The sequence below is a fragment of the Tenebrio molitor genome, chromosome 6, assembly GCF_963966145.1.
Source record: "Tenebrio molitor chromosome 6, icTenMoli1.1, whole genome shotgun sequence".
In the NCBI taxonomy this organism is placed as follows: domain Eukaryota; kingdom Metazoa; phylum Arthropoda; class Insecta; order Coleoptera; family Tenebrionidae; genus Tenebrio; species Tenebrio molitor.
Genome location: NC_091051.1, coordinates 1044320 through 1061864, shown reverse-complemented (window position 1 = coordinate 1061864; position 17545 = coordinate 1044320). Strand labels below are relative to the sequence as shown.

The window sequence follows — 17545 nt, the reverse complement described above, 5'->3', positions numbered from 1 at the left end:
GCACTGCTGCAAAAAAGAACAAGGATCCGCCACTGGCATTGGTTTCCATCTAATCTTCCGGATTCGACTGTGAGGACGCTTTAAAATGTGAAGAATATTTCTGAAAATTCTACCGCCCCTCGGTTCCTTCTCTATAGATCGCAAGATAAAGAAACTGACTACGTAAATCGACTTAAGATGGCCACATGATCGAGAAACAGACAGATTAGTTTGCTCTGAGAACTTTTATTTTTTTGTGAAAATTTCCGGAACCTGAAAAAATTTAATTCGGCCCGGAATAGCAAAATGCGTGCGAATATTTCTGCAAAATTCTCCACTTTCACTTATTTTGACATGAAAAACACAATAATCCACTCAGATTTCGTATACAGGGTGTGTCAAAAGTCGCGGATACGCTCTTGTAACTTGTAAGTATTCACTTTCGAGTATCCACTACGGTTGTTAGTTTTATTTTATCTAAATTCGTTGAGACACAGTGAGCTTTCAAATGTTAGAATAAGAACCTATCATAACTGAAATTATCTGTGTTATAAACAAAATAGGTGTTCGAAACGAATCAAAAATAAGTTAAGAACAACTCCTAGTGGTTATAGCGATAAGTATGTTAAAATTAGTCTTCTTCTTTGATGTTAAAGTTTGAGGAAAAATGTCCGAAAACCATTTGGAAACATGCTTATATCACTTGGTAGGCATCACTGAACCCGTGTTTAAAAGGCTGTCCGCGACTTACGACACACCCTGTATAAAAATCAAATAAATTTTTTCCAAGAAAATTTGATTTTCATAATTTTCCCTGACACCTCCTCTTTTGACCGATCACCCGGACTTATGGAAAAAATAAAAATTATGAAAAAGATCGCTCTGTTACAGAAAAGGACAAGAAATCTATCCTTTGAGTTGCGGTCCTCGCCTTCAGCTCAGACGCCCAACCTCCGTACTCGTGATTAAATGCACGTTTGCTCATGCGAGTAGAATCTGATTTTTTCCATGATCGAAATTTCGGGCAGCATTTTTTTGTCACTTTTTGAATTTTGAGTTAATTGCAGTGAGTGTAATTAAATCATCGCTTTCATCTGTTACCTACCCTTTATTATGCCCCAAATCACTATTTTTTAATGTAAATAAATCAAAATGGCAAAAACATGACAAGGAGTAAAAAATGAGATTATATTAGCGTAAACTGTACATACCTATCTATTATTATCTATCTGCATCACTATTTTTCATAACTGTTAAGAATCACTGAAATAATAACTTCTACAAAATTAACCCAACAGGGAAATCACGAAAACAGTTTTTCACAACAAAACGTCGATTAACAAAATTCCAAACAAAAAAGGTTATGTTGTTAGGCGTTGCGTGTTTGTGATTGGTTTACTGATTTTAGTTTAATCAGTGATACCAACACACAAGGCATTTAGCATGAATTTTCGCAGAAGTTTATCCCAAGGAATTTCACTTTTTTTCGTCAATTGAAATCTAAATAACAGGTTAAAAATTTAAATAAATCAAAAATAAGACAAGCTTTAATTATTATGTATTAATATTCAGAAAGTATTTTAAAAACAGATTAAAAAAAGGTTCAGTACAACCTCAGTCCACAAACTCTCAAAACATTCACTTTGCTCACTAATGAGAAAAAATTATTTCCTCACTAGTGATTCAATTGCCATCTTTGCCAACTATTTTCAGTGAGCAAAAACCACTAAAATTCAATGGAAAAAATATTTTTCGACGGTCTTTTAACTTTCCGGAGCTTTCCGCCTCCTCGCATTTTTTGAGGGGGGAGGGAATTACGACGGAATCGCGTTTAATATCCATCGCCTGACCATGGATAACAACATGTTCGAACATCGTGAATGTGTGCTTCACAGCGGCGTCCGATAATGATCCCGTTGAGAAATTTATCGCGGTCGATCATGATAAAACTCTCGACTTGGCATGTTTTTTTTTCTCCGGACAAATCGTGACTTTGTTGTCCGGAATCTACCTTTGTGACAAACAAACAAAATGTACATCAACAGCGACAGCGGCGCGCTTTTAATTTCCATCTGCACTCGACGTTATCAATCATATCGTTCCGGAGTTGAATGGTAAAAGAATTTTAAACTGGTGCCGCGGACAGTGATGAGTGGAGAATTGATGGACTTAAGTTCCATCAAACGGCGACCATCAACCACCTACGACGGGCCGAAAGTCTTCGCGTTCACCGCTACCGGGTATAAATTTCGGGGTGTTAACAATTGAATTTTTGGGAGCAGCTGACGCCCACTTCTTTCCCACCATCCATATTTCGTCGGTTATTTACATTTCCTCCGGTAAATCTTCCAGTTTATCGCCAGATAATCGCCTCTGTCTTCGTAATCTGTGAAAGAAAGGCGATCGGAGCTCATTACCGCTAGATCGACGAAATTTACGGCCATGGTAGTTCTAAAATTCTTAATATGGAGTAGCCGGTGATGCGCCTATAAATTCCTAGGCGCAGCCGATACTCTTGAGAATTTACACTTCGGTAATGTCTCATCGGCGATAAAATAATTGTCAACGAGTGCGGGTATTGGTCGCGAAGGTCTTAACCGGTTGACTAATGGCTTTCGTCGAGCCGTCGTCGATAAATACCGTGATATATAATTTCCAGTGTTAATGCCGATGTTAAATAGGCGGTCGCGCTCCCATTTCGAAAAAAATATCGCGTCTCTTTGTCCCACAGAACCCGTCTCATTTATCGCAATGGTCAAGAGGGAACGTTCACACCGACACAAAAATTATAAATAAATATTCTCGCGTCTCGGTCGCATTTTTGTACACGGAAAGCGTATTACGCGTTTATTTTTCCTCATTACACCGGACCACAATAAAAAGGGAATTAGTCAACATCGGTCCGTAATTAATAATATCGACGAAGAAATGCGGTTCTCGAACGGCACTCGCAGCAGGATTAAAATAAGATCCTTCGTGATCGGACGCGATAATCGCTGTCGGAACATGGGCGAGCGTTAAGTAGTCCACTGAGCAAATTTTAATTGCGGACAACCCTCGTTTTTTTCAGGCGTAATAACGCTGAAAAACCGCATCATTACGGACACGCAACGGGGGGAAAATCACTTCCCACGTATTTTTTTCGTGGGACCGGTCGCAACAACTTTCGCTTTGTTCGCGCTGACTAACGACAAACGCACGAATTTGCGTCGGAAAATTTTTTCGGCCCGCACAAGCAGTAGATCCATCCTCCCGGGACATCGAGATAACAACAATTTGTTATCTTTTCGTCCATAAGTCAATCTAAAAACGACCAAGACCGCCCCGTTCATTGTAAATTAGATAAGACCGGCTGATATAATTGTAGAACGGAGTACCGAAAGTTGGCGAACGAAACGGACACGTCTATCAATACCGGCCGGATTTGAATAAAATACGCCGACTGCTTTGCATACGGACTTTTGTGAATGCCACCGAAAAATCTCCCACGTTGAAAGATCCTTCGCCATGCAAATCGCCGAGGATCATCGGGATAAATCTCGCTGACAAGATCACACAAAAAAACAAGACGAAGGGCGAAACCGTCAATTGTTGTGCTTTTTTAAAGCGTAGATTAATTGGAGCATGTTGACAGCTAACCTAAAATTTAGAACCAAAAATATCTTATCTACTATTTTTCTGTCTTTGCAATGTTTTACATTAAAAATAGAATAACGCAACGATTCCTATTCTCGAAGCAAATATCACCTTTGCTGAAAACAAACATGTTCAATTATGTCCCGATTAAACATAAACAAATGTCATTCGTGTCAACCGGCGGGAAATTCAAACTTTACACTGTTCTAAACGGTTTAATTTTTTCCAACACCTACTCAGCCCAGGATTTCATTTGAACGGAGCTACTGGCTTCGTGTAGAACTCGGAAAAAATATTTAAAAAATTCTATGCCAAAAAAAATATATACAGGGTGTTTCTGAAATAAGTGCGTTAATTTTAACTGGTAATAGAACTCATCAAAAGAAACAACTTCTCTGGCTGTCATTTTGGCGAAACACGTTGCGTAATGGCTTAAAAAACTAGGAAAGATTATCCTAAAACCGTTCATATCTCCAAAACTAAGCTACCTAAAAACGTGAAACAACCAGATTCTTACGAAGTGGATTTTTTGCTATACGGGTAGATTTATTTGAATTTCGATTTCGGCGTTAAAACACGTTTTCTGGATGAAAATTGATGTTTTTTTCATATTAGCGTTGATCTCAATTAGCCATTGCAGTATTTAGTGGCGTAGGGCTATTTTAGTGAAAAATCTCTCCAATTTTTTTTTGGAATTAAACATCGTTTTTCGGCAAAATGGTAGATAGAAAAGTTGTTCCTTTTGACGAGTTCTATTACCAGTTAAAATTAACACACCTATTTCAGAAACACCCTGTATATGAGCTTTCTGATTCCTGTTTACAATTTCATACAAACATAAAATATATCCATTCCAAAAAAACAAGGTTTTTATTACTCTCCCCCACTCCTCTCGTTCTCTATTCTTTCTCTCCTCTTCCATTTCTCTCTCATCCATCTCCCTGCCGTCTTCGTTCCATATTTCTCCCCGTTCCCTTCTCTCCCTCTCTCTCATTTCGCCGCATGTGTTCTTTTTCTTGTCTCTTATTTATCCGTGTATTTGTCCCTCTACCTTTTTATTCACCTTCTCCTTGTATATTTTCTCTCCTTCTTCTAGAAATTTTTCTTCAGTTTCTCCTCTCTCTCTCATCCCATATAAACCACTTCCCGTTTATCTGTATTTTCCTGTATCCTATTTCACCCTTTTTCCTGTATCTGTCTCTTCTCTGGCCAACTCTCTTAACTTCTTTTGTGTTTCTCTTTTTTCGTTTGTCAAATCGTCATCTATATACATCCTCTCATTTTTTTTTCCTTCAACTTACTCTTATTTAGCATAATGTTCTTCTTCTGCTTTAAATGCTTCCTTTACATTTACTTTCACCAATATCTCCCTTTCTAAGCATTTTTCCACTCTCCTCTCTATATTTCCACTTATTGCCCCTATTCCAGTTATTATAACATTATTCTTCCTCTCCTTCTTTTCTCTTTGTTCCATCTTTTTCTCTATAATTTTCATCCTTTTCATCCAATCTGCCTTCTCCGCCAGGCCTTTTTCTTCTCTTCCTCTCATCTCCTCTCTTACTGTCGCTAATTCTTTCCTTAGCTCCCCATTCTGCTCTCTCACTGCCGCTAATTCCTTTCTTAGTGTTTTGATCTCCTCTTTTGTGTCTCTAATCATGGTTGTTTTCATTTCCTTGCTTTGATTTTCTTTTTCGTTTCTATTTGGTGATCTTCTCGTTCTGGAACTATTTCTGAGTGGGTTCTTGCCTTCTTTCGACGTCCTACTCTCTTCTCTTTCTCTCTTGCTGCTTTCTTTCTTTACTTCTGACGATTTCGGCATGTCCTCTCTTTCTTGCTCTCCCTTCTTCTCTCTCACTGCCGCTACTGCCGCAATTTCCTTTCTTCGTACTTTGCGCTCCTCTACTATTCCCGCCATATCCTCTCTTATCTCTCTAAACACGGTTTATATTTTCTTCTCTATTTCTTTGCTTTGATTTCATTCTTCGCTTCTACTTGGGGATCTTTCGGTTCTGGAACTCTTTCTGAATCCGACATCCTACCCTCTTCTCTTTCTCTCTTGCTGCTTTCTTTCCTTGCTTTTGGCAATTTCGGAATGCCTTCTCTTTCTTGCCCGCTGCCTTCTGCTTATCACCTCTTACTCACTCCTCTATGTCAAAAAATAAAGTGACATTTAATTTTTGAGGTACAATTTTTTTTAATTCGCCAATGCGAAGTAACCTCTAGGAAATATGCTTTAAAACAAGAAAACCGCTTTGGTGTACATTTTATAAAATATGATATACAAGGGTGTATTTTTAAAATGTGCCGAAATTTTACCTACAAAGTAGAAGACGAAGTAGAAGACATAGAAGACTAAAAGCAATTTAAAAAAATTGTACCTCAAAAATTAAATGTCATTTTATTTTTTTAACATAGAATTTTTTAAATATTTTTTCCGAGTTCTACATGAAGTCAGTAGCTCGTGGTTAAAATTTTTGCGTGCATTTCTGTAACACCCTGTATATTTTAGATCCCAGAAAAAATTTAACTTATATAGTTTCAATTGTTTAGGCTACCGGACTCATAGCCTATTTCCCCTTTTTCCGTTAAAAAAACCGAAAGTTCCTAGGGGCAACAGAGACGTAACGGTACCTCCGGTAATGAAGGTACTAATCGATTTTAAAACGTAAAGACACCTCCATCTACGGACATCGTCGGCAGCGCGGCCGCCCAACATGTTAATCTCGTTTCAGTGAAATGATTTTTAAGTCCGGAACGACACACTGGGACATATTTTTGCGACCAATTAAGTACTGTTACGTCGCTGTAAAAAAAAATATAACAAATATGGGCCCGATATAAATTCCGTAATTATGTTTTCGCATGACGTCGTTAAAATAAAAATGTAATTTATGCAAATTCTGGTTTTCGGACCCGTTCGACAATCAGAAAGAATTTTGCTCCATATTTTGGCTCGTTTTTTCGGTAACCGTTCGTTTCGCTTAGAGCCACAATTACCTTCCGTTTCGATTGATTCCGTTTGGCAGTCGACGAAAAATTCGGCGAGGCTCGAGGCATCGTGCAACTCGTTTTCCTCTTGAAAAATGAAAAACTCGAACGACAATGAATCAACCGAAGCGGAGATCGCGTACGAAAAAAAACCTCGCAACTCCTTCCGTTATTATTTGCGTGCGCGGCGTGGATGCACCTTAATGGCGATTTATAGTATTCCGCGTTTAATCGGTCGCTTGCAATTTACACTTAGCCCCGACGGTTTTAATAACCGATCCGATAGGGTTAACATATGTAAATTTATCTTAAGTGCCGTTTCAATTAAACTTTATATTCGAAATATGCTAAGCAATCAGCAATATCGTTACTCGGACGGCTCATGTACCCGTCGACTTTTTTCCAACCCCAAAACGACTTCGACTTCGGTTATTGATCGACCTCGACGCCGTTTACGTCCACCACGATCCAATCTAAACGCGATTAACACATTCTCGCGATTCGGTAATAGTCTTATAAATATGCATTCGGACTGGTGGGTTCATCAATCTGTACGTGTACATGTGTATGATGGACGCCCCGGAGGCACTCGAGACCGCCGTTTTTGGACTACCCCGATACGCGACACGAATACTGATTTTACTAATTGGACGTCCAACTCCGTCCACGGAATGTAGTCGCTTTTAACGCTCCAAATCTAATTCATTCACGGGGAAATGTCGAATTGTTTTTTATTGCAGCCGAAAGGCGCGATTTCTACCAATTTTCGACTGGCTATAATTCGCAGGTACTTGTTAGGTGAAATGCCAAGCCCAAGGCTTCGTGTAATTAGTTGGGCCACCGCGTACAATTCTCCAGGCACGATTCGAAATGTCGCACAGGTGCAGTTAGTCTTTAAATCCGAACAAGTAATCTATTCATTTTGATTGTGACAAGTCACTAGTAACTTTTGATAGGGAATTTTAAATAACACTAAGTCCAGTCGCAGTTGGCAACGCTCGGAGGCGCCATTTTGGCAGAAACGTCTCGCTGACACAACGACTTGCGCAAACGTTTTTCGACGTACACTGTGTGCGCGTAACTATAAAAATGAGTTTGGGTGCGAAATTTCAGAGTTCAAAAAGAAAATGCCACGTCCGTCGTCTTGTCAAAGTTGAGAACAAACGGTTTCGAGAGATTTATTGAAGACAACGGAAAACAACTCACAAAAACGAACATCGCCAATAAAGTTAGCCCTATTTGTGTTATTTTGTTGTACATTTTGGCCAGTGCTGTAAGTAGTTTGATGCTTTTTGCCTTTTCATCCCCTATAAAACATTTGTATGAACTTTATGTTTCTTGCTGTCCGATTAGTTTTTATGTGAAATGTTTCCATTAATCAATGCAATTAATTTAAAAGTTTGATTACTTTTAGTAATCCCCAGGTATTTTTCGCGTTTTTCTTAGTGCCAAGTGACCGTTTCCTTGATTCTTCATTTATAGCGAGAATTGCATGAGGTGATTTTGAGGTTGTGACATTGAATGATCTGTATCTTGACATAACCCCACTTTCCAACAGACGTGATCACAGCATCAGACAGACATTTTTAGTTTCTCCTACTACAAATATTAATTGCCATTATTAGTATTGATTATTTCCATCACTATAGCAACACAGGCAATGGTCCAATGAGAAATGTTTATATCGGATAAAAATTCGCTTGCTCTTGTCAGTGATTAAAATTTTTCTTTCCTCTTGTCAAATTTGACAGTTCATTTTATAATTTAATAAAAATGACTTCTTCGTCGATAAATAATAAGATATTGTCGTTGTTTGTTGTTTTTTTTTTTTATCTTAAAATAATCTCAACAAATATAACTCGACCTTGTTCGATAGGATAATTTTTTTTAATTTATCTACTCAAACTTTTTGTCTTTAACAAATTTACTCATTGAATTGGACATTTTTCTTCAAAGATTAAAGCCCTCCAGCTACGCTGTCGGCTCTAATCAGAAGGAAAATGTCCAAATCAAATTCGTAAATTTATCAGTTTATCACCAAAAAGTTTTTGTGAAACAAAAAAAAATATCCGATTAAAAACAAGGTCTTGTTATATTATTAATTATTATCGATTAATTCCCACATACATCAAACGTGCGAGTCAGCCAATCAGAGCGGTTGTTTTCATCCAATCAAAAATGTTTATCGCGGATAAATCGCCTTCTTAGTCTGTCTTCTGTCAAAAGCGGATAAAATTGCATGTTACTTCTGTCAGATTCTCAAATTGTTTTTAATAATTGTGTTTTTAATAACTGTAAGTATTAATTAATTAATTCTGATTATTTCCTTCATGTGTCTAGCAACAAATATTGACCAATCAAAACGAGAAAACAAAAAATAACCCGATAAAATTTCTCTAGAATGCACACTGTGCAATAATCGGATAAAAAATGTCGGTATGTAGGTACCTGTTTTTTTTTTTATTATTTTGAATAAAAAGGATTGGAAATAATGCGTTTGGTTTCATTCTATTCGGGAAATAATCAGCCCTCGTGCAAAATTTTAATATCGGCAAATTTTTTTGCTAATGAACTCAAACATCCATAAATTACTCGACTTCGTCTCGTGCTCTTATTTGATAATAATTGGTCTTCTGACCTCATTTATGGATGTTTTCCTTCATTAGCAAAAAATTTTCCGATAAAAAATTTTGCACTTGGGATATAATATGTATGTGATAAATTTCCCAATTTTCACTCAAACATTTTTGCTTTAGACAATTTTACTCGATGAAAAAATTAGGTCTTGTTATTTCAGCTTCGATAAATACATTGAGATCATTGCTTTACAACCATTGTTAAGTTTTGACAATTTTGACATTTTGACATCACGTTCACACCAAACAAAAATTTTGGGGAAAAAGTATGCAGCACACAGCTAAACAGCGCCTACTATTTTTTTTTCGTTGTGGTCACAATCAAAATGAATAGATAATACAACTCGGAACTTGCAGAGGACCGGTGTCGCGAACGGAGATGATATCATCCAGTATCCAAGACGAGTGACGCCGAGGAGCAGGACCGGATTGAATTCTGAATACTTTTGGGGAAAACTTCGTTGCCGGCCTAGTGTTGATTTACGTCTGTGTGATCCCCTCCCGGGTCTTAATTTGTGAAAAAGCGTAAAATAGCCCAAGTGATGGATGAATGGGACGCGAAACATTATTCATTCGTTCCTCTTGTGTTGGATTTTTTGAGGCGCGCCGATACAAGGACTGACAATGACGCCCGTAATAGCACAAAGGATCACGGTTTGATGCGTCGCACATTAACGATCGGCTTGTTAGCGGCCTGCTTCGATACAAATGGGGTTTTGTGTTTGGGTCTCGCGGGATAAATACCTCCGCATCTCTTCGATCATCGTACGAAAATTACGAACGGAACGAATTTTTCCGTCGTCTGGAAGTGAGGAAGGAGTGTTGAGAGGCGATGCCGCGCCGAGATCGGAGATAATTGCATGCTTGTTTCAAATTGTAATCGATTTGAATGCACTGTGAACAATGGAAGATGGGATCCGAAGAAGCCGCTACTTCATCATCGAATCATCGAATCATCGATATGCCAGTCAACTAATTTAACTATTCACTCGTATGTAATCCATTAGATGGTATTGTCATTCCATCATCGTATTACATCACGTTTCTTCGATCATAATGGATGGTCAAATTAGAAGAGCCGACGCTGGTTTACGAGGACGATTTGTGGATAAGCTGCCGGTTAAGAGCTTGATGGTTTCATTTGTTGCTGGCCCCGCGGCCGCATCAACAACCATCACCGACGGCTCAACTTTCGGACGTGGTGGAGAGATAGATCCTTTTGATCCGGGTGAAATTGGGCCACGGTCGGGTCATGTAGATCCAATCTCACCCCGCGCTTTCCAATCAACTAGACCTACCCCTTCGCTGTCCTTCCTCTCGTCCGTCGCTGCCCTCGGGTCTCGCGTAATTTTGCAACGGTTCTCCTCTTCACCGGCAGCGATCAGAACGAGATCAAAGAGTCACGTTAATTAAAAGCTGTCCGTCGGGGAGCTTTGCAGCAAAACTCGCCATCAAATTAATGAAATTGTCAGTCAAGGCGCTGATTTTATCGGCCTCGCTAACTCCGATTAAGTCGCATGGTCGAAAGCGACGGACGCCGAGATGCGGAGCTCTTACGCTTACCTAATTAAATTACTTTGGTCGTGATTAATTGGTTTTCACGATTTTGTGCGCGTCATCCGAAAACAAGAAAAATCTCTCCCTCGCCGGGTGGGGTCGAGTCGTAAAAGCCTCCACCGTAAAATCTCTCGTTCAAATCTCGTTAAAAACCGAGCATTCCACTATAAATTTGTTCGGTTCTATTGGCCTAATTATTCGAGAACATTATAAGAACAAACAACATTAATTGGCGGCTTCGGTGGATCAAGAAAAATGTCAGCTATTTGAGACGGTCGGGGATGTGTTTCCAACTACCCTCGCCAAGGCCTCGGGGTTAGGTTATTACCTGGGCCCACACGGACGAAGGGTTAAGTCATGTTTGAAATGTAAAATGCGCCTCACGGGGTTTGAATAATGCAACGCCGCTCTTAATAACGCGCTCCATTTTTAAATGCAAATATACGGGGTGGGGCGTAATTTTTTCCGGTTTACTCAAAACTACGGCTACGATTAAAACAAATAGAAATCATCACAAACTTCGGTCACTTGATTTATGAACCTCTTGCAGACACTTTCAGTTTTATTCAACAATGCTGAATACCTTGTAAAAAACATCCCCTCCCCCCATAACGTCCAGAAAAGGTCGGGTTGTAAATCTTGCTTTTACAGCGTTTCATTGTTCAGATTGTTACTGAAAGGATATAAAATATAATATTTTTTTAGTAACCTAAAAAATATCTATTTATGCAACGAGTTGCAAAATGAGTATCTTTTTTGCACTAGACATGACAACATGTCCAACATGTCGTGTGCAAAAAAATAGCCGTTTTGCTACGTGTTTCATACAAGATTTTTTTCTAATTTAGTTACGAAAAACACACATTCTGATTAAAATCCTATTTAAATCTGCTAGTTCATTAATTTTCCGGGATCATACTACTAATATCACTTTTTAACACTAGTGATGATAATACAGGATGTGTCAAAATTCGCGAATTTCGAATTCAGAGCGTTGTAGGGGATCACTTCAGTAGTCCAAACATGAAGATTAAAAAAAAATCGGGACTCCCCCCACCAAGATACATAAGAAAATAATAACGTAAAACAATTTTTTGAAGAATAGCTTTATTTTGGAGTAAAAAAATCTTAAATGTTTGTAATTTTTCTTAAAAATGGAACGGCAACGTAGCTAGAATAGTATTTTGCACTGAACAAAATTAAAGTGCTTATGTCTTCTTCAGGAAGAGGCAATTTTTTTTCCTAAGTATTTTTCAAGCTTCACTGGGTCCTTCCCTACCACGCTCTGAATTCGGAATTCGCAAATTTTGAGACATCCTGTATAATGTCACTTTTTAACACTAGTGATTATAATGTCATTTTTTTTCACTAGTTATTAAATGAAGCACGTTTGACAACTAAAATGACATCACAATGGTTGCTTTTCGTAACTGAATTAGAAAAAATAATTTATCTCTGACAGATATAATTTACACAAAATTAAATCAATAGCAAATTTGAGATTTTTGATTTTGACAACATACATATTTAAATGACACAACAAAAACAGGATTTCTGTTTTGTACTAGGTAGGTATGGCCAAATTTGAGATAATCAGGACATTTTCCTATTCAAAAATAACCATTTTTCATATTGGTTAAGGTTTTTTGGTCACTAATTTGGAGATTATCGTGATATTCTTTCAATTCTACGATTCAGACTAACCGAAAGTCTAAAAACTTAAATGATTTGTTGTGTTTTTTTTAATAATGTATGCTCTTTTTTTCTCGAAAACGAAACAAAACCGAAAATCGTAATTTATTGCACAACTTCGGCGTATCAAAGCTAAAACAAATTTTGAATATCTACACTCAACAACGTCGAAATATTTGAATAAATCTTTGTTTGATAACTTTATCATGTCCCGGAGTAAATAAATCAATTTAAAATACAAACACTTAGAATTTTAATCGGTTATTTATTCATTTTTCGTTAAAATAAAATAATCCCCAGTTATTTCAACTATTCCTTGTAACCGAACTGAATTCGTAGTATTTTCTAGATTAGGCAAGATCGCATAAATTCTACTAGTAAGATGAATAATGACCTTGACAGAAAGTCGTTGTGAGCCTGCCTGGACCTTAGCGACCTTGGCAAGTCAAAATTAATACAATTCAGAGAACAGGAAATTTGAAAAATCAAGTTCTCAACTGGGAATTGTTCGACATCGAAAAATTCTATTGGGTGTTATTTCGGTAAACAATAGAAGCGCACGAGAAAATGCGTGTGGCGCCTAATCGACCGCGCAAACAACTTTTACTTTCATCTGGTTCAAGTATCCGACAGCCACCAGCCCCATCTGGCCACAAAAATGAGAACGAAATCGTGAAGATTCTTCAGGTAGAAAGAATCACTCCTGAAACGGTTTGGCAGTCTGAAAATTGGTAACGTTTTGAAAATAACGTGGAGGGTGCCGAATTGGGCCTCTCCGAGCGCATTCCCACGAGACCTCGTCTCAGCAGAATGTAGTTATGTGTGTGACAGCTTCCGGGCCTGCAAGAAGCTGCAAAGCCTCGCGCCGGCTCGCTTGGCCGTGCGCCTGTTGTCGGCGGCACGCGCTCAACCCTAAGCGCGCGCACCCTCGGCGGTGGTGGGGAAGGTCTCCTCGTCCAGCTACAAAGAGCTTGCCCATTCGAAGCGCGACCCATACCGGGAGTAGCTTTCGCAGCGTTAACCACGTCCCAGTGCTAAGAGACAAGTGCGTCTGACCCGCGTTCTAACCACATGGCAGTCGTCCAGACCCCGTTCGCGATGACCCTCGGCCAGCAGAACAAGATGTACAACGTCATCCAACACTCGCCCCAGCAGCCGATCATCGTCTCGAGCTCGATCACGCAACCGACGAAGACGACCGTCATCCAGACGAAGAGACCGCTGGCGCCGGCTCCGGAACGGACGTCGGTGCTGGTCGCCAACAACTCCGACCTGAGATGCAAGAGGAAGATACAGTTCATGCCCTACGGAGGGCCGCAACAGCAGCCGGCTTCCGTGGCGAGAAGGAACGCCAGGGAGAGGAACCGCGTCAAGCAAGTCAACAACGGATTCGCCACTCTGAGACAGCACATTCCCCCGAGCGTGGCGGCGGCGTTCGCTCCGCAAGGACCTTCGACGGGACGAGGAGCGTCGAAGAAACTGAGCAAAGTCGAAACGCTCAGACTTGCCGTAGAGTACATCAGGAGTCTGAAACAGATGATCGAGGATCACGAGAGCGACATGTCGGGGAATTGCAACGAGAATTCTTTGCAAGACAACAGATACTACACCAACAGCCCCGATCAGTACCAGTCGTACCCCATCTTGTTACCCACACCGACGTGTTCAGAGGCTTCGGCTTCGCCGACGCCTTCGCACAGCTCCGAGGGGTCCTTCTCCGCCGCCTCCAGCTACACGAACACTCTCTACCACCAGGAAAACTTCGAAAACTACGAACCCAAGAGTCCGGAAGACGTGGAACTCCTAGACGCGATATTCTCTTGGCAACAGGACGAATAAGAGGTAGGCATCGAAACCACCCACCCACTTCCTCTTCCTCCGAAATAATCAATCAATTGCGTAATTCGACTCCCGTTTTGTACTTTTTTGCCACATTGTATATTGTAGCATTGAAATCGCCGGTGCACGTGTTTTTCCTCCATCGGCAGGTCCCGATGCAGGTAGTTGCAAAAAAAAAATCGCCCCCTCGGTTTTTCCCCGTCGGTGAAATGTATTTTTTGATAAGTGCGAGTTTCCGGACGCCGCGACAATGCCGCCCCTGTATATCGCGTAATCTCAGGCTGATAAGACGCGAAACCTGCTTTTACCTGTCCCGTCCCCTTCTCCGTTTCCTCTTTTGATTTCTTACCCTCACGGGATGAAAAGAGTCGCGACCGTGAGGGGTCCATTCAAAAACACAATGGTGTCTGCGAAATTGCCGGTGGAGAAAAAAAATCGTGTGTGTATAGCCGAGAACCTGTATTGAAAATTTTCGAATTTTAACGGTTTCTTTTCTGTTGCAGATATCCGAGGCCGGTTCTGGACCTGATCAGTGCCTTTATGACCCGCAGGAGTGATATTTTTGGCTCTTTACAAGTTTTTTTATTGTAATCATAGTTTATGCCGTTGTTCTAGTCATTGTTTTTTCTTGTACATACTGTATATAATTTGTTAGTTATATCTTAGCTGTAAGGGTTGAGACATTGCTCGGAGCTGTTATGAATGCAATATGTTGTAAAATCGAAACCTCTTTCTGAATCTCATACTGAGCCCAGTAATTAGTCGTTAAGTTTTACAGTGTAAGTTGACAATGTTCCATGACTTAAGCTAAGTTATTTTTTTTTGTATTAATTTAAGTATTTTTGATACTACATTTTTACACCGAACGAAATAAAATGATCGAGTTCTGAGCTGGTCGTTTCAATATTCAGGAGTCTACACTGTAAAAAATTTAATAGACAGACAAGGTGTTGTCGGATTGGCGCGTGCTCTCAGGATACACCTGCCTCAAAAACACATGTTGATATGCTAATGTTATTACTATAAAAAATGTCGTGCTACTACTCCCTCCTCGTCCCATTCGGCCCGACAAGTTTACCAATATTCCTTCTTTATTATTGTCTTAATCACTACCGGTGTTAATTAGGCCTCACCCGTTGGAAGGGCGACTTGTCCCACGGGCGTCATTATGGACACTTTCTCTTCGATGGGTGTCCCCGGCACCACGATTATTTACGAAGTTTTACGCCGCTCCGGGCACCAAAAATTAATTACCATTGACAGCTATATCGGGTTCTTGAATTTTCTGTTCTTATCTTAATTATGAATTTTTAAATTGGTACTCGTGAAGAATGGACGCACTTCGGCAATTAAACTTTCGGGAACCTAATAAAAATAATGAAATTTTTAATAAGGTAGCGGTTGTTGGAAGCGCCGTCAGAGGGCCGGTCGCTCACTTTCTTCCGTCGATTCTTCGATTTTTTGGCACCGGCAGAAGAAACGTCGGAATCCGCTTCAGATTAACATTCTGCACTAGTTTTCTCAGATTCCAACAGTTTTCTCGACGGAATTGTCAATTCCTCCTTGGTTAAAATACGTCGTCGAACAACCCATAAATTCTCCCTCGAGGCTGGCTCAAAAATCGAAAGAATTTTAGTGGGAAGAATGCCGCGGATTTTTGCCATCCGATAACCTGTTATGTCCGATTTTTTCTAAACTGGATTAAGAACGCTTCGTTTGATAAAAAGTGCGCGGAAGAGAGACAACACGGGCCATAATTAAAATGACCCGCGCAAAAAGACCAAGTTCCCGTTTTTATCGTAATCGTTCCTGAACGGCCTCTATAAATCACGACCGCCTCTGCGAAAACGAAATTTCTCCAACGGATCGCATCCTGATAAAGTTGTTTCGGCTCGCGGAAAATAACAGTCGTCCTTCAAACGACCAATAAATTCCAGATACAAATTGACAACATCGTTAATTGGACAGGGAGAGTGTATTATTTACGGCGGCCCTTCCGAAAGGTTTCGGAATGTTCGGAAATACGTCGGGAATCCGTAAATTAGAACGGGTTTTATCGCACAAAGAGACCGTCCTCATTTGTTGTCGATTTTACCTCTTGATCTGGCGTTGAAGTCTCCGCTTTTCCGGCCCGTCGGACGCGTGTTGCCGGAGATTTCAATGCGACACCGCGTCATAACCCATTCATATGTTAAGGGCGGAAACTGGGCGCCTCCTCCCATTTCCTACGCGTGTCCTCGCGCGCCGATCCTTCCCCCTCGATTGCGTCATTTATTGTTGATAAAAAAATTCAACATCTGTGCCTCTTCGTCGACGGCCCGTTATTATTTATAAGTCTAATAAAACTCGCATATCTTTATATCGAGTCGAATGGCACCGGCTGAAATTTATTGATACGGTTCGAATTTTTCAACTCTTCTACTAGACTGGCTCTCGACAAATCGACGTGTACGCTTGATTGGCCGACGTAATTTCGGAGCATCGACCACACAAGAGGCGCCTATTCCCTAATTGCCCTGCTACTATTACACAAATTCGGTAGTCCCGCGATAAGACGTTGAGCGGAAGTCCAACAGATTGATTCGTCGGTTTTTGCTCGCTCTTCGTAATTACAGAGTCGGGTGCGAATCCATCGATGGACAGCTTACGCACGCGAACGATCGATTTGCATTTCGCCGCTTTTTTCTTCGCTCCGAAATACCAGCGAGCCGTGTGATCGCCTCTTCGATGTTAAGGGATGCGGAAAGACGTCGGATATGCAAAGGAATGGACTACCCTTAGACACAGTCGGTTGCACTTTTCGAGTGATTTATCACGGCTCTCGAGAATGATAGATTCCATTCTTAATCTGGACCAACTATCGCTGGGCGCTGGGATGGCAGATAAGATCCCACGACTCTGGTTTTTTGTCGGTCGCTTGGAAATTTAACGCCGCGTCAGGCAACCAGCAATACGCACGATTTTCATCCCCCGAAGACAAAACCGTCCGGCTGGGTCCATTCAGGACCACCACCGAACCGACCACAATTCTCTGTTTACCTCGGTCATTATTGCACTATTTGTATACATTTAACAATTGTGTGGTGGCACTAAAGAGTCTTTAAACGGTAACCTTGTGCTTGTCGTCCATAAGACCAAAAATTCCCTGATCTGATTGATATTTTCATTTCCTTTGAAAATTCGGTCGGCATTCATGCCACACCACATATTGTGTGATT

The 17545-nt window shown here is 40.3% G+C and overlaps 1 protein-coding gene across 1 annotated transcript; it reads left to right on the top strand.

Annotated features, from left to right (window-relative positions):
- The first annotated feature begins 12543 nt into the window (after window positions 1-12543).
- LOC138133571 (achaete-scute homolog 1a-like) lies at window positions 12544-15217 on the top strand. The gene is made up of 2 exons (XM_069051514.1): window positions 12544-14330; window positions 14831-15217. The coding sequence occupies exon 1, from the start codon at window positions 13560-13562 to the stop codon at window positions 14325-14327; it is 768 nt and encodes a 255-aa protein (XP_068907615.1). The 5' UTR covers window positions 12544-13559; the 3' UTR covers window positions 14328-14330; window positions 14831-15217.
- Window positions 15218-17545: the final 2328 nt, after the last annotated feature.

Coding starts and splice junctions, on each gene's coding strand:
- LOC138133571 (XM_069051514.1), top strand. CDS start 13,560: ATGGCAGTCGTCCAGACCCCGTTCGCGATGACCCTCGGCCAGCAGAAC.